Source organism: Stegastes partitus, unplaced genomic scaffold (assembly GCF_000690725.1).
Source record: "Stegastes partitus isolate 25-593 unplaced genomic scaffold, Stegastes_partitus-1.0.2 Scaffold383, whole genome shotgun sequence".
Classification (NCBI taxonomy): domain Eukaryota; kingdom Metazoa; phylum Chordata; class Actinopteri; family Pomacentridae; genus Stegastes; species Stegastes partitus.
Genome location: NW_007578114.1, coordinates 371,107 through 396,302, shown reverse-complemented (window position 1 = coordinate 396,302; position 25,196 = coordinate 371,107). Strand labels below are relative to the sequence as shown.

General features: G+C 40.7%; 4 protein-coding genes across 11 annotated transcripts in view; 2 read left to right on the top strand and 2 right to left on the bottom strand.

Moving 5' to 3' along the window:
• LOC103359609 (uncharacterized) overlaps positions 1-2,350 on the bottom strand; it is a 15,240-nt gene extending 12,890 nt beyond the window's left edge. For all 3 annotated transcript variants that reach the window (XM_008285023.1, XM_008285025.1, XM_008285024.1), the window contains exons 1-5: positions 2,281-2,350; positions 1,320-1,384; positions 815-1,198; positions 445-729; positions 68-364 (exon numbers count right to left, since the gene is read on the bottom strand). In XM_008285023.1, the coding sequence (XP_008283245.1) occupies positions 68-364; positions 445-729; positions 815-1,198; positions 1,320-1,384; positions 2,281-2,333 (1,084 nt within the window). In that variant the 5' untranslated portion in view covers positions 2,334-2,350. The remainder of the gene's footprint in view (positions 1-67; positions 365-444; positions 730-814; positions 1,199-1,319; positions 1,385-2,280) is intronic.
• A 2,283-nt stretch (positions 2,351-4,633) lies between these two features.
• LOC103359607 (myelin-associated glycoprotein) lies at positions 4,634-18,583 on the bottom strand. The gene is made up of 13 exons (XM_008285019.1): positions 18,360-18,583; positions 7,479-7,563; positions 6,992-7,387; positions 6,618-6,908; positions 6,401-6,500; positions 6,245-6,280; positions 6,113-6,145; positions 5,967-6,008; positions 5,706-5,732; positions 5,525-5,560; positions 5,379-5,444; positions 5,241-5,268; positions 4,634-5,159 (listed from the first exon to the last, which is right to left on the bottom strand). The coding sequence occupies exons 2-13, from the start codon at positions 7,522-7,524 to the stop codon at positions 5,097-5,099; spliced, it is 1,164 nt and encodes a 387-aa protein (XP_008283241.1). The 5' UTR covers positions 7,525-7,563; positions 18,360-18,583; the 3' UTR covers positions 4,634-5,096.
• The window catches only part of LOC103359606 (myelin-associated glycoprotein-like), a 20,464-nt gene continuing 3,511 nt past the window's right edge, over positions 8,244-25,196 (top strand). Inside the window, exons 1-8 of one of the 4 annotated variants that reach the window (XR_520315.1) lie at positions 8,244-8,348; positions 8,470-8,865; positions 8,947-9,258; positions 9,336-9,429; positions 9,534-9,569; positions 9,665-9,712; positions 11,620-11,711; positions 20,539-20,742. Coding sequence is in view for 2 of the 4 variants with exons in the window: in XM_008285016.1 (XP_008283238.1) it covers positions 8,303-8,348; positions 8,470-8,865; positions 8,947-9,258; positions 9,336-9,429; positions 9,534-9,569; positions 9,665-9,686 (906 nt within the window). In the remaining 2 variants the exon portion in view is untranslated. Of the gene's footprint in view, positions 8,349-8,469; positions 8,866-8,946; positions 9,259-9,335; positions 9,430-9,533; positions 9,570-9,664; positions 9,713-11,619; positions 11,916-20,538; positions 20,743-25,196 lie in introns of those variants that run through there. The other 3 variants (XR_520316.1, XM_008285016.1, XM_008285018.1) reach the window with 3 other exon arrangements.
• The window catches only part of LOC103359608 (myelin-associated glycoprotein-like), a 15,007-nt gene continuing 3,245 nt past the window's right edge, over positions 13,435-25,196 (top strand). Inside the window, exons 1-5 of one of the 3 annotated variants that reach the window (XM_008285020.1) lie at positions 13,436-13,542; positions 15,618-15,691; positions 15,813-16,208; positions 16,290-16,601; positions 16,679-16,723. In XM_008285020.1, coding sequence (XP_008283242.1) covers positions 15,646-15,691; positions 15,813-16,208; positions 16,290-16,601; positions 16,679-16,723 — 799 coding nt within the window. In that variant the 5' untranslated portion in view covers positions 13,436-13,542; positions 15,618-15,645. Of the gene's footprint in view, positions 13,543-15,605; positions 15,692-15,812; positions 16,209-16,289; positions 16,602-16,678; positions 16,724-25,196 lie in introns of all 3 variants that reach the window. The other 2 variants (XM_008285021.1, XM_008285022.1) reach the window with 2 other exon arrangements.

Here is a 25,196-nt window from a genome sequence, read left to right as displayed (position 1 = left end):
GCTTTTATAGCCTCCCCCTAATAATAGCACAGTTTAGTCATTCAATATAGTAAGTATTTGCACTTACTTTTTACTCGTAGGGTGATGCTCACTTGCTGTGTTTGACCCCCAGTGAACCGTGCATAGCAGGTCAGAGATCCTCCATGGCTGCTGGCTGATGATGTGAATGTCAGCGTGGACACAGTCTTCCACAGTCCTCCCTGAACGTTCCTGGTACCAGTGGAGGCCGGCATGCCACCATAGTTCCATGTGATAGTCGGTACATGTTTAGAGCATGTGTACGTAGCAGTGCAGGCCACTTTGCTCGCATATCCCTCAAGAAACTCATCTGATGTAGAGCTGATAGTCAACGGCGAAATGGAGCCTGAGATACAAATAAGCGTTAACATTTTAAGGTCACCGTGAAAGGAAAAGTGGTTTTGTTCTCGCAGCGCATTTACATACATTCTGCACTTAAGGTTCTCGAGGCTTTGGCAGTGGCGCCACCAGGGTGTCGGACGGAGCACTCCACAATTTGATAGTCTCTCTCTATGAACAAAGTGGTGGTCAGAGTGGTTTTGGTTGTCGCTTCGTACTGGGTTTTGCGTAGATGATGGTTTCGCAGTGGGATGTTCAAACTCAGAGTTGGGGGATTTGTAGAGCAGGTGTGAGAAACGCTGCATTGCACTGTTACAGACTGTCCAACTTTCAGCCTTCCTAATATATTAATATCCGGTGCCTCTGCCCTGCCTTTACAAAGGAAATGTGAAGAATGAAATACATATACAACAGCTTCATAATCGACTGGAAATCAAAGTTCAAACGAGTGACTTACCCACAACTTCAATTGTCACAGTTGTATCAAAGAATCGGTAGGTGCTTTTCCCGACATTCTCTGGATCAACCCAGGGATAAAGCCTCTGACCATCATCATTCCAGGTCACTGGGTTGATCTTTAGACTGCATGTCTTTTCATATGTTGAAGTATAAACATATGTTCTCCCTCGATATGCATTAATCACATCAGATGGGTTCCAGTTGTCGTAAACTAGTGGATATCCTCGGCTCACATACTGGTACCAAACAACACGATCTGGTCTCTCAGGTGGATACCGATAATAGTTAAAAGTGCAAGGGATGACGAGGCAGGAACCCCGCAATGCTTTGATATGGCTGGGCATCTTTACTTGCCAAGCCCTGGAGCTGCAGACAATATATCCTACAAGAAGACCATTGTGCGAAGAGAAAATTAAAAAAGTAAAACCAACAACAACAAAACTGTACAATTAAGTAAGAGTTTACATGTTGATCAAAATTTGAACAGCATAAATTTCCAGTACCTAGAATGCAGAAGTGCAGGAGAAACTGGCGAAATCCAGACATCTTATGTAGAATGTCCCTCAGCCTAAACATGAATGAAATCAGCTCCTTAGTATTGTGCATTTAACCAATACAAGCAAAACAATCTGTGTAGTTTAACTGCTGAAGAGGGAACTCAAGCCATGTAGAATGAATTTCCATAAAGCTGAGACACTCATATACATTCACACAATCACTAAAGAGCTGTCAAAAAACAAATCAGCAGAGGGCCAGACTTTCTGTCTTGGGAATTTCAAGCTTGATTGGGTTTTGACAGGGGTTTCTGTACAGAGATCTGGGTAGCGTGTCACTTTAGAGACCCAACCCTGATTTTTTTTGTCAAAGAATTTACTATTCAAGCGGAACATGTTTTAAAAAAAAGAGAAGAAAAAAAACAGGAGGAAGACAGAGCAAAAAAGAAAAACGAAAGGACACTTAAGTTAAAAATTACAGGAAAAGATGTATGATAACATATGACATGTTTACAGAGTCTTTTAAAAATTACAAATAAATTTAAAAATCTGCTTTTCGAAGCAGCTAAACAGCTTAAACTCCACTCTGAGTGTTCCAAATGCAGGCACAGTGGAAATTTGTTGTTAAAAGGTAGAACAAAGGAGATTGCATTTAACAAAATCAGTCCTGATACCAAAAACCTTTTGGCTAGTTGGTGGATAATGCAACGATGATCTTAGCTGAGAGTAATATTAGTGTGTTACATTATTTGGATTTTTTTTTCTTCTCCCCACTTAAATACTTGCAGAACAAAGAGAAAGATGCAACATAAATGTAAAGTGTAGCATAACCGACATTACAGCAATGACTAAACTTTTTTTTTCCAGAATTTGAAGTCGGTAACAACAAATATTCACATTTGTCACTTCAAAAAAAAAAAAAAAAGTTGTTTTATACATGCTAATATTGTAAAAGATTAGACTGACTTACCTGAAGAGTTGAATATTTGTGGAGAGTTTTACCCACTTTAACAAGCAGCACATTAAACCCTCTTTTAAAAAAAAAAGACAAAACCACTTCCCCTAAAATGTGGGTGGAGAGTCTTATTTGCTACCCATACAGAGAGTCAAGATGCAGCTTACCGGGAAAGAGCACCAACCATCAGTGTATTGAGGAGAGAAACAAATTATCTGAGTTGGGGAAATACCTACTAGTGAAGGAGTGTACAAAATTACTCTTTAAAATTAAACAATTGGGCTAAAGATTCCAGTGGTGCCCTGTCAGTCCAGTAGGCTGTCAGAAATTATGTACATGCAAATGTAGCATCATCTAATGACTTTTTCAGTGAGTAATATGTAAAGACGAGCTAATTGATTGTTGCTTGAAATAGTATTTAAATAATTTAAATTGTGTCTTCCTGTTGGTTTTTAATTCAGATGGCTTTCCAGCTTTTAAAAGCTTCTCTTGAGGTGAACAACAACTGTGTTTCAGATCAGTGTTTCCTCAACTCTGCCAACAGGCATGAAATATTATACTCAGCTGCACTGTATATGACTTGACTAAGATGAAAGGGTCTATGTCATGATGCCCGTTGAGCAAAAATGTGAACAGAGGTTGCAGGTGGTTCACTTAGCTCAGCATAAAGACTTGAAAATGGAGGGAAACAGCCAGTTTCTTCTGCTTTCTGATGCAAAAATTACACCTTCATACAACTAAATGGCACTTTCATATACTTTTTGAAAGAAACACATTTCACTAAAGGGATATACTATCTTATATTACAAAAGTCTTTTTGTTTGAAAGTGCTACAAAGTCCACGGAAAGAGGCAGGGTTTCTAAAACCTCAAAAATACTTCTTTGTAAGTGTGCACACAGACAGCTGTGGACACCATGGACGACTAGCTGTCGTTTTTAGGGCAGTGTTGTATTTTTTAGCATGCGAGGGTCTGCATGATGAGAATTTTGTCATCTTTTCAAGCCTGCAAATGACCACCCAGACCAAAACATGTGTCTGCATACGACTACACTCTAAGGGGATGCTCAGTCGTAGTGTGCATGTGCAGAATTCACTGATATGACCTCCTTCAACTGGAAAAGTAGTAAAGTAACAACAACTGTGCTGTCTGCAGGTGTCTGTGTGCCTTTGCAAGGGAGTATAAGGCTTTGTATTTACTTTTTTAGCAGCATAAAATATGATTCTGGTCTGAACTTGTGCAGTAGTTTCTATCTTAGTATCCCACATGCTGCCTTTTAATTTGGAGCTGGACTCCATGCACACTAATTTTGGGTTGCACTTGGACGTCCATGCATGTGTGTGGACTCTTGCAGATTGGCCTCAGTCACTTTCATACAGGAGGTTTCATGTTTCGTATGTTCCAATTTTCATACTTTCATTCATTGTTTGGTTCAGGAAATTATCACACTGTAGGTTAAAATACAACCTTTTTGCAATATGTTAAAAACATTCCCCACAAAAGAAGCAATTGAGAGTCCAGTTTTGCTGCATAGAAACATGATTTCTGGAAGACAGGGCTGCTTTATTAGTTGTCTTAGTAGTGAAGGGCTGGTTGGAGGATTTTTATTACATTTTGATTTAGACTGTTGCTGCCCTACATTTCTTATATTTATATTTCTTTAACCTTTATTTAACCAGGAGAAGGCTCATTGAGATTAAAAATCTCTTTTTCAAGAGTGTTCTGGCCAAGACAGGCAGCAGCACAAATGACAGACAGACAAGGTGACAGCAGCATCCACACAGACATCATTACTCATAACACACGGTGAGATTAAATTTAGAAGATAAGAAACGAACATATCAGCAGAAAACAGAAACATGACTAGCAAGAATAACTATCTTTCAAAACATCTACAGACTGATGCTTTTACCTCCAAGTCATTTATAAACACTTTAAAAGTGTTTAAAGAGACCAGCTCTTGCAGTTTAAAATCTTTTAAGCAGCGAATTTAAAAGCTTTCATTCCTCATTCAGTTCTATCCTTGGAAACAGACAGTAGCAATGGATCCTGGGACCGCAGACTGTAACCACTTCCAGCTTTTGTACAAATAGAAACCTGTAAATAACGAGGAAGCAAGCCTAAAATACATTTATAAATTAAAATACGCTGGTGTTTTTTCCTTCGTGTGGTCAAATCTGATCATCCAACACGATGGCCTCTGGTCTCAGCTGAGTCCACTTTGTTTCCGTCACTTCTTTACACTCTGCAGTAACCGCTGCTACACTGGAGGTCTCTGTAAAAGGGCGCAGCTGATATCAGGATGCAAGCAGCGCCATTCTTTTGTTGAAAGTTTACAGAGTGCGACAGTCAATGAAAAGACTCAAATGGATGCAGCAGCAGTTGTTGTGCTTTATTTCTGATGCAATCAAATTTGGCACATTTGCAGCTGAGAACACTCACTCATCGTTATAAAGCTGTTAAAAAAAAGATCATATTAAATCTGAGCAATACTAAATTACAGATAAATTAAACAGTATGAAGCTACCAACATGGCTGTAATCAGGCCCGACCCACCCTAAAAAAAAAACAAATCAACTCCATAGAAAAAGTGTGAAACTCTGTTCCATGTTCATTTAATCCTTCAAACACTTTGTTATTTTCATGCGAATAGAATTATGGAAGCAAAAGTTCCCCGAAGCACACTGAGTTATTAAATAGATTTTGCTTGATGGAGGGGGATTAGCACTGCACATGCAAAACACTAACACAACCATTATGAATCAGTAAAAGCAGAAATACATTTGCTCTTTGCTTTGATCGCGTCCTCTCTCTCTCGGAAAGTTTGTATTTTCAGATGTTTCCATAGACGTTGAGGTCTGCAGTATTTACATAATCATCGCCGTCATCAAGGTCCTGTGAGAGATAAAGGTCATTATTATCACAGGTGTCGTGAATGTAATTCGAAGGCGTAAATGTCGACAGATTTAAAAATACCTCTTTGTAGTTGTAGGATTTCGGCTGGCTACGGTTCAACAAGCAAAAAGACAGAGACAAAAAATAGCATGAGACTATAATTATATGTTGTTGTTGTTTTTATCAACTGGTGCAGTTCAGGCAAGGTAAACCAAGTACCTTTTAGGCGATGGGAAACGAGGTTTGGAGACTTTCTGGTCAGCACAGGATGTGGCGTTATTGGGACTGTGGATTAAAATGTATGTCACCACACACAGTTTATAAAACCAACAATTAACTGCTTAACCGACATTTAACACACTCACGTATGACCAAAATCCACCGTCTCCCCTTTAGGCCTCCTGTTGAAAATTAAAATACATGTTGTAACATGTGTAGGCTGATAAAAGTGTGAAAACCAAAGCGAATGTGAACTGTGGAAATTGATGAAACAGCCAGTAAAATAGCAGAAGCTGGAATCTACCATAGATGTTTGTCATGCCTTACCTAGAAAATCTGCTCCAAATAGAGCGCCTGCACACAAAAAAAAGAAGAACAGAAACTATGTAAATGTTTAAAGGCGCCTTAATAAAAGCGTAGATTCTTATCACGTACAAGAAAGAGGATTTACACTTCTGCACAGAAATGCAAATTACAGTTACACCCATGCACTGTTCTGTACAAAGCTGCAGAAAGGACAGTACAGAACCAGTCACTAACACGACATGTGGGTTTAGGAGACATAAAGATCTTTGAAATGTCTCTTGCCTGTGATCAGAATGAGATGGTCCTGGGCGATCAGGACGAAGCCTGTGAATTGCACGTCAGTTTAGTTGTTTAAAAAAAAAAAAGCTAGAGAACAGCAGTACAAACTTTATGAGATAAAACTATCAACAACCACTGTTCTTTCTTACCTGCGAGACATCCTGGACAGACGGTTCCACACGCTAGAGAAATTTCCATCATGATAACAAAAGAGAAGATTTGACGTTATGTGGCACTGGTACTATTAAATACAGTAAATCTGCTTCACGTTGTCTTTTTACCTGCCGTCCTGATTCTGGAGCTCTGCAATGCGTTTCCTTGAGGAAAGAGCACATCTTTATTAAGGCCTGCTTAATGCAAAAGTGTGCAAGAAAATACTGTGTTTTTATTTATCTGTTGTTGTCTGTCAGTTAAAGTCGGTGTACAATTCGGCTCACTTGTATTTTTTTGCCATGAAAATGCAGAGGAGTCCGAAGATCAGAGCTGTACCGGCGGCCACGGCACTGGGAATGATGATGTGATTGTAGTTTTGTGTACCTGCAAATAAACAGAATTCGTATCAGTCTATTTTTTTTTACTTACAAATGGGAAAGGGATCTCGACTACAGTACACAGCCGTCTTCAACATTCAATCACAAAGTGCAAAGTTCTCACGTTTTACATAGAGCGTGAAAGTTTTGGAGGACGTTATCTGTCCGAAAAACTCAGCCGTGCAGGTGATCTGGCTGTGGTCATCCTTCTCCTCGGGAACAAACGTGAAGATAGACTGGATCTCCCAGTTGCCAGAGCGAATGTCCTTATGTTCCTCGCTGACTTGTCCAGTTCTCCCAGTCCATGAGAGTTTAGGGACATGGGAGGGGCAGGTGTGGAAGACTGAGCAGGTGACAGTGTAGGGCTGCCCCTCAATGGCTGTTTTTGGATTCAGTTCAGGAGTTGGAGGTTTAGCTGTAAATGAAGAAAGATAAAGTAAATTAATGCAAGTGGAGACTGTAATAAATGTATGAAATCTTGGACAGCTGGAGACATACGTAGCATGTTCAGCGTGACACACTCGTCAACGTAGGAGAACTTTTCTTTGGTGGGGTTGTTGTCCTCCGATACCACGAGTTCGATCCGGAAACAGAAAGGCCCGTTGTCGTGATTTTTGATTTTAGTTATTTCTAAGGTGCAGTTGTTGTGACCCAGCTCTCCCAACAGCCGCGTCCGGACCTTGAAGTTGTCCAAGGCTTTTGACTTTTCCTCGTGATAGATGATTTTATCTCGCTTATCTTTACGGTGCCAGATGCCCCTGAGTCTGGATGTGGGCAGGTTTCCTCCAGGATGAGTGAACGAACAGGGAATCACGACACAGGATGAAACCAGGGCATCAAGTTCTTTTACCACACTGGCCTTCCATTCTCCACAGAACACAGGGCTGCAAACACCTGTAGGAGGATTATGAAAGTGACAATGGAACAAAGAACTGGTGTGCTGTGTTTAAATAGAGTGGTAATAAAGAGATGACCAAGAATTTACCTGCCAAAAGCAGACAGAACATCATCATTTTTCTCTCCTTGTCCATTCTTCTCTGATGAGTTGTTGGCACAACAAACTTTAGGATCTTTACATGAAATTAAACGAGACACAAAACTAAATTACAACACTTGTAGCTGTGTTCTTGTAAACGTCATCAGTTGCAGCCCAAGTACTGATTCAATTCAAAGTACTCGTCCAGCCAAGTACAGATGAAATGCACCGATGTGTTGTTGCTCCGCTCACATGACTGAGGATGCATCAAGATCGACTATCAGTCTGGCTGATTGTTGTGGCCGAATTTTCCCATAATTGTTATCTGTATTTTTATTGGAATATTGTATTGGCAATTTTATTGATAAATTAAATGCGCTACTGCAGGTCTGATGCAGCCTCCTCTCTCTGTCTGTCGTCACTCTGTCGTCTCAGAAATGTCTCTCAAGCAGAGACTGCAACAACTAAACAAGAAAGACAAACCAAGAAATGAGCTACTTTCACAGTAGCTAAGGCTACGCTAACAGCTAGTGGCTCAGTAAAGAGTAGAATACTAGAGAAAAAATATTTCTCTCCTATTGTAGGGTCTTAATATTAATATTAATATTATTGGGTCTTAACCTAAATGTTTACATTTTTTAGGTAAATTTGTATTTTATATAAAACTGTAGGGTCTAATTCCTGATAATAAAATGTGTGAGATAATTTTGTATTTTATATAATTTTATTTACTCTAANAAAAAGAAAATGTAAATGGGTTTTTCCCCCGTTTAATTCTTTTCCTTTCAATTTGAACATTCTGCAGCATATTACAGCAAGAACACCTGAGAAGCATGGACACAGAGAGAAAACTGATGATTTTCTCTCTGCTCTTGGCAGGTATCGTGATCACTCACCTCTTTATCACTGATTATTTCTCGCATTCTGCACACTCTGACAAACAAGTAAAGACAAACTCATGTCCTACAGGTAATTTTCACTAATCAGAATCCTCCTACAGGTGTTTGCAGCCCTGTGTTCTGTGGAGAATGGAAGGCCAGTGTGGTAAAAGACCTTGATGCCCTGATTTCAACCTGTGTTGTGGTTCCCTGTTCGTTCACTCATCCTGGAGGAAACCTGCCCACGTCCAGACTCAGGGGCATCTGGCACCTTAAAGATAAGCAAGATGAAAACATCTATCACGAGGATCAATCAAAGATCTTGGACAACTACAAGGGCCGGACGCGGCTGTTGGGAGAGCTGGGTCAGAGTAACTGCACCTTAGAAATAACTGACCTCGCATACGATGACGACGGGCCTTTCTGTTTCCGGATCGAACCCGTGGAAACGGAGGATAACAACCCCACCACAGAAAAGTTCTCCTTCGTTGAGGACTGTGTCGCGTTGAACATGGAACGTATGTCTCCAGCTGTCCAAGATTTAATAAATTTATTCCAGTTTTCTGTTGTATCAATTTGCTTTATCTTTTCATTTACAGTTATACCTCCAACTCTTACACTGCCTGATCCAGACACAGCCATTGAGGGGCAGCCCTTCACTGTCACCTGCTCAGTCGCCCATACGTGCCCCTCACGTGCCCCTAAACTCTCATGGACTGGGAAACATGGACAAGTCAGAGAGGAACATAAGGACATTCGATCTGGCAACTGGGAAATCAAGTCTATCTTAGCATTTGTTCCTAAGTTGAAGGATAACAACACTGAGATCACCTGCAAGGCTGAGTTTTTTGGACAGATAACGTCCTCCAGAAGTGTTTCTCTCTATGTAAAACATGAGAACGTTGCACTAAGTAGGTCATTTACTGGATTTTATTTTATTTTTTCACATTTGTTTAATGTCTCTGATATGAATTTTGTCTGTTTGCAGGTTCAGAAAACTACAATCACATCATCGTTCCAGTGGCCGCTGCTGCTGCTCTGATCTTTGGACTCCTCTGCGTTTTAGTGGCAAAAAAATACAAGTGAGGCACTGAATCATTTGAACAAACAACACAAATCTCAGTTAACATTAACAAAGAGGGATCGTATTTCCATGCTCTGTTCTTTTTTCTTCTCTCTGTTTCAGGAGTCAGATTAGAGAGCTGCAATATCGAGAAGGCAGGTGAGTAAAGAGATATTATGTGAGATTCAGTTTGTAGTGCTACTTTTCTTTTCACTTCTGATTCATGAACTTTCTTATTCATTCGTCACATGCAGCGGGTGGAGCCGGCTCTTCTAAGTGTCTCGCAGGGGCAGAAGCTGAAGGTGAGAAGTGGGAAAAAAAAGGATTAATATGTGAGGCTGTTCAACACTTCTTGTTCTGTTGCTTTCACAGTTAGATAACCTCAATGTAGTGTTATAATAGTAATAATAATAAGAAGAAGCATCATTATTGCATGTTTGGCCACAAAAAGCCAGAATAACTTCAGAAAAAGCACATTCACTCACAGTAGCAAAGTCCGATAGTCATTTTGAAATCATTTACAGCCCTGGTAGCTTTGTCTGGACATACTTACTAGATAACAACATGTGAGCCTTTTTTCACACAGTATTATCAGGAGTCATCTTTTCTTCATTCTGTTCAAACACAACAAACAAATGCATCTTCAGTCACAGGGAACGTGTCTGTAATTGTTCATTTTTTAAGGAGAAGTCGTCTGTAGCTTTCAGTCAAAAGATAAATGAAGACATGAAAAAACAAAACACACACAATTAAATCAGTATAAATGCAACAACCATATCTACCCAAGTGCAATATGGGTACTGAACTCACATTAGCCTATAGTCTGTACTATTTATCACATATATTTATTATTTGTACTATACTATATAATTATATCATAATTACGTTTTATTATACACGATGCTGTATTTTGTATATATGTATTACTTCTAATAATTATTTATATTTCTCATACATCCACAGTGTTCCTACCCCAACAGTGCAATATATTTATTCTACCGTTTGGCGAACTCTACATACTTCCTACTGGCTCCTTCTGTAAATACATGTATATAGTCATATTTGTCTTTTTATTCTTTTACTTTTTATACTTCTGCACCACTGGAGTTGTCTTTTAATTTCGTTGTACCTTGTGTATGATGACAATAAACAGCATTCTATTCTATTCTATTCTATTCTATTCTATTCTATACACTTGATAATACATACACATTTGTAATAGGTGCTTCACCTTTAGCCCATATATTTGATGCCTTTAGGATCTGGTAACAGCAAAGAGCACAGGCCGGCAATCACAGGATACATGCCGGGAAAAAGAGGAACCATGAACTGTTTTAGCAATGAGTTCCAATTGAAACCAATTGATTCAAAACAAAACTTATAAAACGGAACTTCTCTAGACATCTTCGGACGTGACCTGTTTCTGAGGACAATAACCTTTCTTGCTCTCTTGACATTTTCACCTCTTCTCTCATCTTTAACTGTGCAGCTTTAATTCTACGGCTACACAAAATCACCTTTAATTCAATGTTAAAATAACCATTTTATATTTAAACACTTAGTCAGATAGATAGATAGATAGATAGAATTTTTATTTATTTAAATTGAAGTATCATCATATTTATTCAGAGTTACAGGTTTTTAATGTTGCATTAAGGTATCCAAATGCAATACATTTTGTAAGGTTTTTTGATTTCTTTTTTCATGTGTTTTAAAAAAAGATGTATCAGTAAATAAGATGGAACAACTTCGTAAATTACAGATTTTTCTATAGTGTAAAATTAGAAAACACTACGTAAAAGCCAGACTGAATAAATGAGGTTTTGATTTAAAAATATAAATACATTAGGCGTCTCTCACGTCGTCCAACAGGCTGTTTTTTGCAGCACCGAGTGTAAAGTTTCAAATGTTTTTGTTCTGCTTTGTGGAACAGCTAAAAAGGAACAACCAAGGATGTGCGCGTCCTTCCAGTAATAGCATTTCTGAGACGTAGTCCAGTCTCATGCAAGGCCTTGTCGTACCTTATAACCTAATAATCGAATTTTACAATCAAGTTAACAGGCAACCAGTGCAAATACTTACAAATATTTTTGGTTCCAAAGAGTCTGAAATCCCTGCAGAGCTGCACAGAGAGGGGAAAACTGTATTATTCATCAGTGTAGCTTTAAAATATCTAACTGCTTCAAATCTTTGTTTTTTTACTTTTCAGACAATCAAAGGAAGTCGAGGAGAAGAACGCCAAAGGCAGACATGTTCAATAAGAATTCAGGTGAATTTAATAGAAACAGGCAAATCACAGAGGTTACGTTCTGTTTGTCTGACTGGCTTTATTCTATTTTTCTGCTTTTATTCACTTCCTCATGAAAGAAGTTTCAGAGAAAAGACGCGACCTATACAGAGGCTGATGAAATGTTGTTTTTTTCTAATTATTGTCAGTAATAACAGGATGTGCCGTCTTATGTGGATGTGAGATTTTCCTGCAAACAATCTTCACATAAGCCTTTGAAAAAAAAAAAGTTTCTATCACAATACAAAAAATAAAACTCACTGACACCCACCACTTTGTGTTGTCTGAACTGATTTATCAGCAATGAGAATGTGTCTTTGCTTGATTTGTCATCCACAAGGGAGAACAGGAACAAACCTTCCTCATTGTTTGGACCCTGATTGACTGACACTCAAGCTTCCTGCAAAACCTCTTTGATTCATCAACTCTGTTGCTCGTATGGAGTGGCTACATCTCGGACCACCCCATACCATCCTGCAGGAAACGGACAGTGTGAGCAGTTTAACCGGACACTGCATAACCTCCTGCGTCCTGTTCCAGCTTCACATTAGCAGGACTGGGTCTTCTGCTTACAGCAGTTCCTTTTTTGTTATAACTCTGCACCTCATCAGGGAACTGGTGAGTCTCCATTTTNCAAAAGAGGGGAGACGACACAGGTATTGCCAGATTTTAACGTAAGCTTTTATTAACTGGTTAAATGAATTCTTTCAAAGTGAGATGTGTACGTCAGTGATGTCAGTAGTGTAGGTGCGGTTGTCTGGATGCCTGGATGCGATGTGGTGCAAGGTGTTGTCTGACGTAAGAACCAAACCAAAATGACACAAACCACAAGTCACTGGCATGAGGAGAGAGAGCTGGAGCTGAGGGGTTGGCCCTTCTATAGCCTGGGAGCGCTGGGCCCAAGCGTGCCAAGCAGGTAGGACCGCCCACTCAGTCTCCAGCAGTCCAGGGACCTGAGGAACCAGAGTCAAACACAGACAGTCAACGTGCCCAACCAACAGACGAGGTGGGGCCGTCACACAGAGCATCTGCTTCTGTTTGAAGTTGGGATGCCTGAGATTAAATTGAAGTTTAAGGGGGTGATTGGAGATTGAAGGACAGTTGGAAGGAGGGAAACATTTCTGGTATTCATAGATGTGAATGATGCATAGAAATGCAGGGGACAGGGGACTGTAGGCAATGACAGAGGTAGAAGGATCAGAACTAAAAAACCATGTGCAAATGGTGGTTTTTTTGTCTGACTTTGAGGGAAAAAAATCCCATTTCTATTGTTGAGGAAAGGCTTCAGGAAGACCTGTTAAACTGGTGACAGATTCTCGACCATTAGGTTCATTCACACCCTACAATGTGGCCTTAATAAAGGACAGTATGACAGACCAGTGGCTATGGAAGGCCTCCGTAAAATGCTGTATGGTATGCTGAATGTCCACTAAGACGGCCTGGTACGACAATGTGCCACATGATGCTCTGGATGCGATGTGTCTGACAATGCGATCAAAAATCTCCACCAACTCCACCGAGTCCTTCAGAACATGTCATGTCTTTGGGTCAAAGATAATAATAATTTCACAAGACTGATAAGTTAGTGAAAAGGCTAAAAATAAGCTCACAGTGTAAAAAATAAACAAGTTAATCTCATGGAAAAAACTGTGATAAAGCCATGGTTAAAAAGTAATCAGAGTGAGACATCTTCATAAAGGATCGTTTTGGTTACAGTAGAGGGAGTGCTCATCTCGTCCATAAACAATCTTTGACGTTTTTCCTTTGGGTGAAAAACAAGGCAGCAGTGCGCCAGAAACCAAGTCCGGAAAACCTCCTAAATCCGCTGTGCTGGTTCTGAAACGTGTGAGTCTTGGGAAGTTTTCATCTTTGTGAGCATTATGTGTACAAAGTCCTTTTATATAAAGGCCACAAATGTCTTGAACTGTCACTTTGCATAAGTTTGCAAACTCGATGATGTCTCCATTAGCAGTTTGTGATGTGTGTTAGCTGTTTGTGTTTAGCATACCACATGTACGACATAGATGGTAGCTGCGTTTTTTATTGAAACCCGAGCACCCGAAAGGGGCGAAGACGCTATTGGAATTGCTAGGGTTTATTATTATTATTATTATTATTATTTCTACATGACAAAGAGACGTGTTTCTGAGGCCCTAAACGTACTCCAAACTACACGAAACTTGGCACACACATCAGACTCGGCGCAAAAATGTATAATTTGGTGGAAACACACACCTCAATAGAAAAATGGCTCCATAGTGCCACCTTGAAAATTTCAGCGGAAGCACGGTTTGACCTACAACTACGCAGTTTCATAGACATGTAGAGCTGAAAAAAAGTCCAACAGGGCCGAGCTCTATTAAAGCCACAACGGGTCCACGCTGCGCCTTTGCGCACGTCGGGGTGTGGCGCAAACGAGCTCCGGGCGGGACTGTTATCCGGCGCGTCCAGGCAGATCGGAGCACGTGTGGCCTAGTTACCAGCCACTTCCTGTTTACTTTCAGGTGTGTACGGCCTTCCCTATAGGAGGAGATAGATTTTAAAAATGGCGGAAAAAGTCAGGCAAAGTGGCCAAAAGTGTCACTCCGGTTTTTTCAAAGTGGTGGACTTCCTGTTGGGTTTAGGGCTTGGCGCTGATTGACTTTTTTGTGCGTCCTGACCTGCTACACATGCCCACTGAATCTTGTAGCTGCAGGTAAAACGGCCTTCCGACAGGACTCCGGTGAATGCCAGAAACACAACGGAAATGGACAAAATGGCCATTGATCGAAATTGGATGGGCCGCCATTTCCACGCCATCAGACTTTTGCTGACCATTTTACTAATTTTTAATCACCACCTCCTGTAGTTTGTGGTGGCCAAATTTCAGTTGTGTACGACCTTCCCAGTAGTAGGAGATATTGAAAATGGCCTAAACCCAACAGGAAGTCCGCTATTTTGAAAAAACGTGGTCACAATTTTGCCGATTTTGGCTGAGTTTCTGATGTTTTTGGCCATTTTCAAAATCTATCTCCTCCTACAGGGAAGGTCGTTCACACCTGAAATTTGGCCAGCTCGAACTACATGTGTTGGTGATTAAAAATGAGTAAAATGGTCAGCAAAAGTCTGATGGCGTGGAAATGGTGACCCCCAGAATTTGGCCATAAAACCCCACAATATGAGACGTACTGTGTACCTGGCCTGTATGTGCTCCGATCAGCCTGAAACTTTACACATGTGCTCCAAGTCTCAGCCAGAGCATGGTTCCGGCTCGGCCAACATGCACGCCGCCTCGGCTTGCCAATAAACAGGGAGTGGCTCGTAACTAGGCTGCACATGCTCCAATCTACCCCAAACTCGACATGCCGGATCGGACTCCTGCCCGGAGGACGTTTGCGCCAAACCCCAATGTGCGCGAAGGCCGACAAGCGTATGGCGAGGACCTGTCCATCGCCGCTTGTGGCTTTAATTCTGTATTTTACAGTTACTTATTGTCACGTTTGACTACAAGAAACCTCCATAAATACAAGAGAAGAAAGCCTTGTGTCCAGAGTTTTCTTCAAGAGTTCGCTGGCTGTCGAGCAGCACACAATCACGTGTTGTGAGGACAGCACAGAACAAGTGGGACATAGTTTCACAAGCAGCATCGACAACCTCATTGACTTGCTGTGTGACTGTTGTGTGACTTATTTCTGACGTCTGGTCTGTCACCTCAGTCTCCGTCATCCAATAAAGAGCGCACTGAGTTGTTATCATGATGTGAAGGCTTTTGTAGAGATGCTATGGGTTGGAATACTTATTCTGTTATATGCTGAGTGAACATAAAATAAAGTCAACATTTATCTAGGATCTATTTAAGAACTTTCACTTCTGCAAAAAGAAAATGTAAATGGGTTTTTCCCCTGTTTAATTCTTTTCCTTTCAATTTGAACATTCTGCAGCATATTACAGCAAGAAAACCTGAGAAGCATGGACACAGAGAGAAAACTGATGATTCTCTCTCTGCTCTTGGCAGGTATCGTGATCACTCACCTCTTTATTACTGATTATTTCTCGCATTCTGCACACTCTGACAAACAAGTAAAGACAAACTCATGTCCTACAGATAATTTTCACTAATCATAATCCTCCTACAGGTGTTTGCAGCCCTGTGTTCTGTGGAGAATGGAAGGCCAGTGTGGTAAAAGACCTTGATGCCCTGATTTCAACCTGTGTTGTGGTTCCCTGTTCGTTCACTCATCCTGGAGGAAACCTGCCCACGTCCAGACTCAGGGGCATCTGGCACCTTAAAGATAAGCAAGATGAAAACATCTATCACGAGGATCAGTCAAAGATCTTGGACGACTACAAGGGCCGGACGCGGCTGTTGGGAGAGCTGGGTCACAACAACTGCACCTTAGAAATAACTGATGTCAGAAACCATGACAACGGGCCTTTCTGTTTCCGGATCGAACCCGTGGAAACGGAGGATAACAACCCCACCACAGAAAAGTTCTCCTTCGTTGAGGACTGTGTCGCGCTGAACATGCTACGTATGTCTCCAGCTGTCCAAGATTTAATAAATTTATTCCAGTTTTCTGTTGTATCAATTTACTTTATCTTTTCATTTACAGTTATACCTCCAACTCTTACACTGCCTGATCCAGACACAGCCATTGAGGGGCAGCCCTTCACTGTCACCTGCTCAGTCGCCCATACGTGCCCCTCCCGTGCCCCTAAACTCTCATGGACTGGGAAACATGGACAAGTCAGAGAGGAACATAAGGACATTCGATCTGGCAACTGGGAAATCAAGTCTATCTTAGCATTTGTTCCTAAGTTGAAGGATAACAACACTGAGATCACCTGCAAGGCTGAGTTTTTTGGACAGATAACGTCCTCCAGAAGTGTTTCTCTCTATGTAAAACATGAGAACGTTGCACTAAGTAGGTCATTTACTGGATTTTATTTTATTTTTTCACATTTGTTTAATGTCTCTGATATGAATTTTGTCTGTTTGCAGGTTCAGAAAACTACAATCACATCATCGTTCCAGTGGCCGCTGCTGCNTAAGCTTAATTGCTGTTGTTTTCAAAGTGATATATGAATTACTGGGACTTGACTTCACTAGATAATACAAAACATAAACATTTTCAACAACACAAGTCACATTAGCTCTGTATTAACTTGTTTCCCTTTTTTCCACAATGTCTGTTATTTATTTATTTATTTATTTATTTTTTAAATAGCTGCCTTCACATATTTACTATAAAGCTCTGAGACGTCTCTGTGGAATATCACTAAAATAAAGTGTAACTGTATGTAAGTGCAGAGCGTTTGATCACATGTATAATTAAAAACAAACAGACTGAAAACACAGGCCTCAACCTAAATACAACAAAGACAGGTCTAACTGTTAATATTGAGAATTTACACTGTTGTTTTTGAGGACATTGAAAATCAGCTTTGCACAAATTTTAAGACATTTTGTTCACAGAATAAGCTTTTGAGCATGATTGCCTTTCACTTTTTTGTACTTAAGCCAGTGGAGATACTTGGCCAAACCATAGTTTTCACCTTTTTTCCCTTTAAATAAATCATACCAGTGTGTTTGGAACCATAATCGTGTTAGAAAAGTCATTTCTTGCCACAGTTCTTGGCACTGGAAGTCCTAATTCCCTTCAGTAGCTTTCTATCAGCACACATCCACTTCCTTGTTTCACAGTCGGCACTACGCAGTCACCGAGGCAGACCACCGAGGCAGCTCACACAGCGTTTGTTAAGCCTGCTGGGCCCCAGCTAATCCAGACTTTTACTTTTATTTTGGTTATTTCTGACCAAAGAATGTGCTGCCAATATTGATCAGGCTGTTTCTTTAGATAAGCAAAAGTTTACTTCTAGGACTAGGTGTTGACATCACACTATATCCTTCGCACTGAAACACCAGCGTTCCAACATAACACCAAGTTAGTAACACCTATAGTCTATTTTCTTATGCCAAATTGTGTAAACAGCTCTTCTTTTTGGATGATGGCCACTATAACTTCTGCTAGAACTGGGTTTGACTTATGTTTTGTCGCAGGCTGATGCTCTTGTACTCACTTATTAGTTCCTTCTCACATCGAGCCACATTGCAAAAGACCTTTCTAACTTTAATTATGCAGTTAGTCTTATTTGGTCACAGGTGTACTTTCGGGCCTGTATCTTCCATATATGGCTACTTAACCGGTTTGTTTTACTCATGCACAAGGTTAAATACCCTACACTTCAACGTAGAAATAATACAGTTGCTGTAACATGATAGAGTTTGGAATCTCAGCGATACTGCACAGGCTTCTACTCAGATTTGTTGGATTATATATATCAGAATCAGAATCAGAATCAGCCTTAATGGCCAAGTACGTACACAACATACAAGGAATTTGGTTTTGGCTGTTATATATATGCACCTTTTTCAGTTTATTCTAACAAACCTTTTTAAGGCGTACCCAGGAAATAAATCTAATCATTCAGACCAACAACAATGATAAATAGCATTCTATAATCAAGCCTATAATAAAACCAAAGAAATACTAAGCTGCATTTTTTCACAAGCTCAACTTTCACAAACTTTCAAAATCAAGCATTTAAAGAAAATGTACTGAATCGCCATTTATTGCAGGTGCCGGCGTCAACATATTGAAGCATAAAGTCCAGAATCCTACCTGTCAAAGCTGCTGTCTTGCTGATGTGTGTCTGCAAAAAAAACACCTCCTCAAGACTGCTGACATGTGGTGGACAAGTATGTGAACTCCAGAGACAGCTTGAAAATAAATAGCAGGGCCAGACTAGAAAAGAAGACGCATTTTTGTTTCTCTAAGTGGAAAAACTGACAGCAGATGTGACGGCAGCAGCAGTGCAGTTAATGAAGCAAACGGCAGGGAGTGGTCTCTGTCCTAGACGTCTTCCATGTTTGCATGAAAGTATAATCATTTTGGGTGCTGATTTCAAATATGTGACCTCTGGGGGCAACTGATAAAACTGCAGACAAAATCAGACGAGACAGCCACAGCGAGCTTTCACTTGCAATCATTTGAGGAAGTATTCAGTTTCCTTTACTTTATATACACTGTTTGATAAAATTGGCATTTTTCCAATGAATGTGCGCTGACACAAGCAAATAATTTAAAAAATAATAAAAAAGCATCTACCGAGTTGACTACACAGATTCAGCATTTAAGAATGAAAAAAAGAAACAAACTACAATTTGTAAATACAGAAAACACACAAAATGTGCAGCTTGTTTCTTTATTTGCAGCATTTTTTCCCCACAAAATGCACAAAGGTGAGCGCTATATAACACAGAAGAGCTTTAAACAACAAGAAACTTACAATCAGGACATTTTTTTACAAAGCAAACTCCCGATGAGAAACAAAATCATTTAGTGCAGAGTCAACTCCGTTAAATGATTAGACTCAGGATGGACCAGCAGTAACAATAACACCTCAGAAAAAAAAAAAAAAGAAAAATATGAAACTGGGGCTGCCGGTACCAGCATTTTAAACGTACCCCACAAAATAGAAGTCTCTGTTTAACTGGATTGTTGTCAAGTTTCTGTTTATGTCTGCACATTATGTCTCATCTCTACTGTTTTATTTTGAAATCACTTCACTGGGTGTTCTGTTTTAGATTTACTTCCTGTACCTGTCTTGTCTCACCTGCTCCCTGATTACCTCCCCTCATCTACCCTCACTACCTCGTGTATTTTACCCTGTGTGTCTCACTGTCTCGTCGCCAGTTCGTTGCACTTCACAGTCCTCGTACCAGCGTTATTCAAGTTAAGTCTGTTTGATCTCGACCTTGTTTCTGCTTTTTGGACCTTGCCTCTGCCCACCGATTCTTGGATACTTCTGCCTGTTGGACTGATTTCCCGTGTACCGAACCCTGACTGCCATTAAACCTGTCTTTTGCCTGAACCTGCTGAGTCAAGCATTTGTGTCCACCCATTCTGTCAGTGAGTTCATGACAATTGTATGTATTGTACAGGAATGCAAAATGTCTCTGTTATAACATAATCAAACGACTAGTACATGCCAAGACAAAAAAAAAAAACTGAGCCATGGAGTCTTTGTACACCACCAGATCAGAACAAATGTATAAAACCATTTTTAAAGTTTCCTCTCTGACCACAGTGATCTCAATACCTGTGATATTGTAGAAACTGACAGTTCAGACAAACTGGAGAACTGCACAAGCGACCAACAATCCAACAATTTTACTGCTTCAGAAACTCTCATTCAAAGAGAGAAGAATCTGACGACCATCTCAGCAAAACCCATCATCAACCTGACCTTTATGGTACATCAGCTTGATTAAAAGACTTGTTGCAGCTTGCTTGGTGTTTGTCACCGACCGTTTAAAGGACTCTGCGGGCAACTGCTCTGGCAGAACAGCAAGTAGTATGTGTGGCAAACACCAGACATCGCTTATCACCTGCATTCTTACAGTGAAGCATGGTGGCGGTAGCATCATGCTGAGGGGCAGCAGGGAAACAGACACTCGTCAGAACTGAAGGATGAACACAGTCAAATAGACAGGGGTCCATCAAGAAAATCTGCATCTGAAGCGGAGGTGGCAGTTCCCCTTTCAGCACTAAAATGAGCCGAATCTTCCAGCCCAGAAAATTGGTTTCGATAACATCTACGCTTATATTTATATTTATAAAATGATATCTTGTTTTCTGTTCTCCTTTTCTGTGGCTTAATCACAAGAAGAAGAGCTGTTACTGAAATATGTGAAACCCCACATTGTTTGTCATTTGCTTTCACAGTTGATTCGAAACTAACTCAGTGTATGTTTTATTTACTTTTAAGGACCATTGGTACATTGANCAAATCACAGAGGTTACGTTCTGTTTGTCTGACTGGCTTTATTCTATTTTTCTGCTTTTATTCACTTCCTCATGAAAGAAGTTTCAGAGAAAAGACGCGACCTATACAGAGGCTGATGAAATGTTGTTTTTTTCTAATTATTGTCAGTAATAACAGGATGTGCCGTCTTATGTGGATGTGAGATTTTCCTGCAAACAATCTTCACATAAGCCTTTGAAAAAAAAAAAGTTTCTATCACAATACAAAAAATAAAACTCACTGACACCCACCACTTTGTGTTGTCTGAACTGATTTATCAGCAATGAGAATGTGTCTTTGCTTGATTTGTCATCCACAAGGGAGAACAGGAACAAACCTTCCTCATTGTTTGGACCCTGATTGACTGACACTCAAGCTTCCTGCAAAACCTCTTTGATTCATCAACTCTGTTGCTCGTATGGAGTGGCTACATCTCGGACCACCCCATACCATCCTGCAGGAAACGGACAGTGTGAGCAGTTTAACCGGACACTGCATAACCTCCTGCGTCCTGTTCCAGCTTCACATTAGCAGGACTGGGTCTTCTGCTTACAGCAGTTCCTTTTTTGTTATAACTCTGCACCTCATCAGGGAACTGGTGAGTCTCCATTTTGCCTGATGTTTGGACGGAAGCCTAAGCTTCCGGTGGATTTCTTGTTAGGCCGGGTCCAGGATCCAGTACCAGGTGAAGTGCCCCACCTGTGGAACAGCCTGCCGGAGAGCCTCAGGACTGCAGAGACTGTTGATATTTTCAAAAGAAGGTTAAAGACACACCTTTTTAATCAAGCTTTTAATTAACCTTTAAGCTCTTTTTACATTCTTATCATTCATTTATTTTTTTATCTTGTGTATTTTACTCTTTTAATTTTCATCTTATCTCACATCAGGCCTTTTATTCTCTGTAGTTTTTAGTTTTTAACTCCACTGTTTCCTTAGGGGGGTCCTCCACACTGGGGACTGTGTGCGGTCTGCTGCTGGGGGTTCTGTCTGTGGGTCCCTTCGGCCGGCTGATTGGGGGCTCTCCACCTCGTTGTGGGGATCCCCCTGTCTGCCAGGGTCTGGGGGTCCAGGTGCCAATGGTCATGGTCTGCGACTCCTCCCAGTGTGGACGGCCCCAATGTTAGCGTTTTTTCCCCCACAATCCTCAGTGCCATGCCATGGTTCCCTAAGCTCAGTGGTGTGTGTGTGTGCATGTGTGTGAGGGTGGGAGGGACGGGTTTTCTTTTATAATATTTTTAAATGTCGTAATGTTTTTAAATACTGTACAGCACTTTGCGTTGCCATAGTGTGTGAGAAGTGCTATACAAATAAAATCTGATTGACTGCTATCTCTCTGCTGGTCTGGGAACGCCTCGGGATCCCCCAGGCAGAGCTGGAACGTGTCACCGGGTGGAGGGAAGTCTGGGACGACCTGCTCCGCCTACTGCCCCGGCGACCCGACCCCGGATAAGCGGAAGAAAATGGATGGATGGAGCTGTTTGATTACCTTGTTTGCTTATTTTCTGATTAATGTGCATGCGATGTTTTGCTTTGCCCAAATTTGTTTGATTATTAACGTGTTTAATTATTTTCTGACTAATTTGCGGTTTGTGATTAATTTATATTTTGTGATTTTTCTAGAAGTACACTGATTATTGGCCTGTTTTATATGTTATCTTTAGAATATTTTGAAGTACAAAATAAATATGTATTTTTCTAATTGAAAGAATCACGTCTCGAGCCCTTGTGGCGAAATTCCCCTAGGTGGCGTTGTCAGATCAACAACTTTGGTAATTTAAAATCCTCTTTTTGTACTAAGTCATCTCACCCTAACTCTGCCACATTAGACCAGTGTCAAGTTTTGTTGTGCCGGCTTCACGGGCCAGCAGGTAACAGATAACATCTAACTAACAGCCTATTTGGAGGGAAGGATATAAAAAGTATGAAAAAATATATATATAAATGTTTGAGGGTGGGTGTGGAGGGCGTTAGAGGAAAGTGGGTGGTCACGATAAGCAAATTTTGATTGGGGGAAAAAAAAAGGCCTTTAAGAGAGTCAGAGAGGAGGAGACTATCTCACAAGCAGCTGCAATCAACCGGACAGTAGCAAAACCAGGTAGGACTGATGCCTCAAAATTATCCTTGAATAAAATAGATTAGAAAACCGATTATATGTAAGGNTGAAACCCCACATTGTTTGTCATTTGCTTTCACAGTTGATTCGAAACTAACTCAGTGTATGTTTTATTTACTTTTAAGGACCATTGGTACATTGAGTAGGCTGCATAAGAGGCAGAAGAACTTATAAAAGAAGCTTGTTCACACATAGTTGTTCACCTGGCAAGCTGACATCCAGGATTTATATTTTAATCCCATTCAAACCTCAAACAGAATTCTACAATCTAGTGGTAACACGATAATAAAATAATAGTCACACAAATATTAACTGAAAACAGACCCAAAAAAACTAAAGTTACAGAAGGAATCTGCTACAAGCAAATCAAAGGCAAAATGTAAAATGACAAAATAAAAGAAAACAGAATGTACATTTAGAAATTAAAAATCAGCCCCACCTTATCATTAATGCTTTCTCAATGAAAACCTCCTCAAAATCAGGTATATTTCCAACCCACAGTACTCTGAGATATGTCTCTAGCAAGATAATAAACAATTTTCTCTCTTCATCAGTGTTCTGCCAGTCTGAGCAGCTGTTCTTTTTTAGTTTCTTTAAAGCGTCTTCCGACGGAGCGACAATAAATACATCCACATCGGCCATTCTCACGTAATAATCAAAACACACAATCGAAGGACAAATGAGCAAAACAAACAATTACACCAGATCTGGACCAGTCAAGAAACAGCTGGGGCAAGGACTAACCTGCAGCAGGTTCAGAGCTTTCCCACTAACTAAGTAATAGGGCCCCGCTAGCTAAGCTCCCTCCTAGTCTTCATGCAGCTATTGGTAGTGGGTTTTTATGCACTTTAGCCCGATGGGTGGAAGAGCGACTGGCACGCCAGCAACCCTCCCAAAGCCACGGATGTGCTCCCGAGCAAAGCTCCAGCCACGTTGGCCACAACACTACCCCAAACACAGACGAACCCGAAGGGGAACGCTGCTACAGCCTGTCAGGGAAACACTCCTCACCGCTGCTGGTGTGATGCCGGCACAGATCACCCACATCCGGAAACACACAAAGCTCTCCTTCTCCACCTCAAGGTAACACCAACAAAGAAACAAAGTATGAACAACACTTAGAACAAATATCAGCCTACTTACATCAACTCAAAACACTGTGTCTTCTCCCCACTCAGTTTCACATGACATGAACACTGGCGTGTACCACAGAGTAAACCCCTGAAACAAAGAGCATGCAGCGCCATAACCTCCAATCTGAGTGCCACAATCAAAATCGGATGAGCTCCCACTTTGTCACAACCAGGCAAATAGGTTGTGNCGATTATATGTAAGGGTTCAGACTTTGCTTTGTCTCATCTAGTGCAGTGTCTTTCTGGGTATTCTGATTTTTACTGTACTCTGATGATTTTCAATTTTGTGAAATGCTGGTGGAGTAAACGGTTACTAGATATCCGTCAGAGCATCTGCTTCTGTGTGAAGTTGGGATGAGATTAAACTGAAGTTTAAGGGGGTGATTGGAGATTGAGGGGCAGTTGGAAGGAGGGAAACATTTCTGGTATTCATGGATGTGAATGATGCATAGAAATGCAGGGGACAGGGGACTGCAGGCAATGACAGAGGTAGAAGGATCAGAACTAAAAACATCACGTGCAAATGGTTGGTTTTTTTCTGACTTTGAGGGGAAAAAAGTTTTAAAAAATCCAATTTCTATTGTTCTGGTGAGGAAAGGCTTCAGGGAGACCTGTTAAACTGGTGACAGATTCTCGACCATTAGGTTCATTCACACCCTACAATGTGGCCTTAATAAAGGACTGTGATCAAACAGTATGACAGTATAACATAATTCCACAGGTGGCAAGAAAAAGACTAGAAAAGGTTGTTGGTATCCTGAATGTCTACTCTTTACGGTCTAAGACGGCCTGGTACGACACAAAATCTGCCGCATGATGCTCTGGACGATGCGATCTTGTCCCCAAAAACGTCCACCAACTCCACCGAGTCCTTCAGGACAAGTGGGGCGTCGTTTCACAAGCAGCATCGACAACCTCATTGACTTTCTGTGTGACTGTTGTGTGACTTATTTCTGACGTCTGGTCTGTCACCTCAGTCTCCGTCATCCAATAAAGAGTGCACTGAGTTGTTATCATGATGTGAAGGCTATTGTAGAGATGCTATGGGTTGGAATACTTATTCTGTTATATGCTGAGGGAAGATAAAATAAAGCCAACATTTATCTAGGATCTATTTAAGAACTTTCACTTCTGCAAAAAAAAATGTAAATGGGTTTTTCCCCCGTTTAATTATTTTCCTTTCAATTTGAACATTCTGCAGCATATTACAGCAAGAAAACCTGAGAAGCATGGACACAGAGAGAAAACTGATGATTTTCTCTCTGCTCTTGGCAGGTATCGTGATCACTCACCTCTTTATTACTGATTATTTCTCGCATTCTGCACACTCTGACAAACAAGTAAAGACAAACTCATGTCCTACAGGTAATTTTCACTAATCATAATCCTCCTACAGGTGTTTGCAG

What these genes read in the sequence shown, in the direction of transcription:
- LOC103359607 (XM_008285019.1), bottom strand. Translation starts at nt 7,524, where the DNA reads ATGGACAAGGAGAGAAAAATGATGATGTTCTGTCTGCTTTTGGCAG. An exon ending in TGTCACGCTGAACATGCTAC is followed by an intron (nt 6,909 to 6,991) that starts GTATGTCTCCAG and finishes CTTCATTTACAG; the next exon opens with CTAAACCTCCAACTCCTGAA. An exon ending in CCATCTCATTCTGATCACAG is followed by an intron (nt 5,733 to 5,966) that starts GCAAGAGACATT and finishes TTTTGTGTGCAG; the next exon opens with GCGCTCTATTTGGAGCAGAT.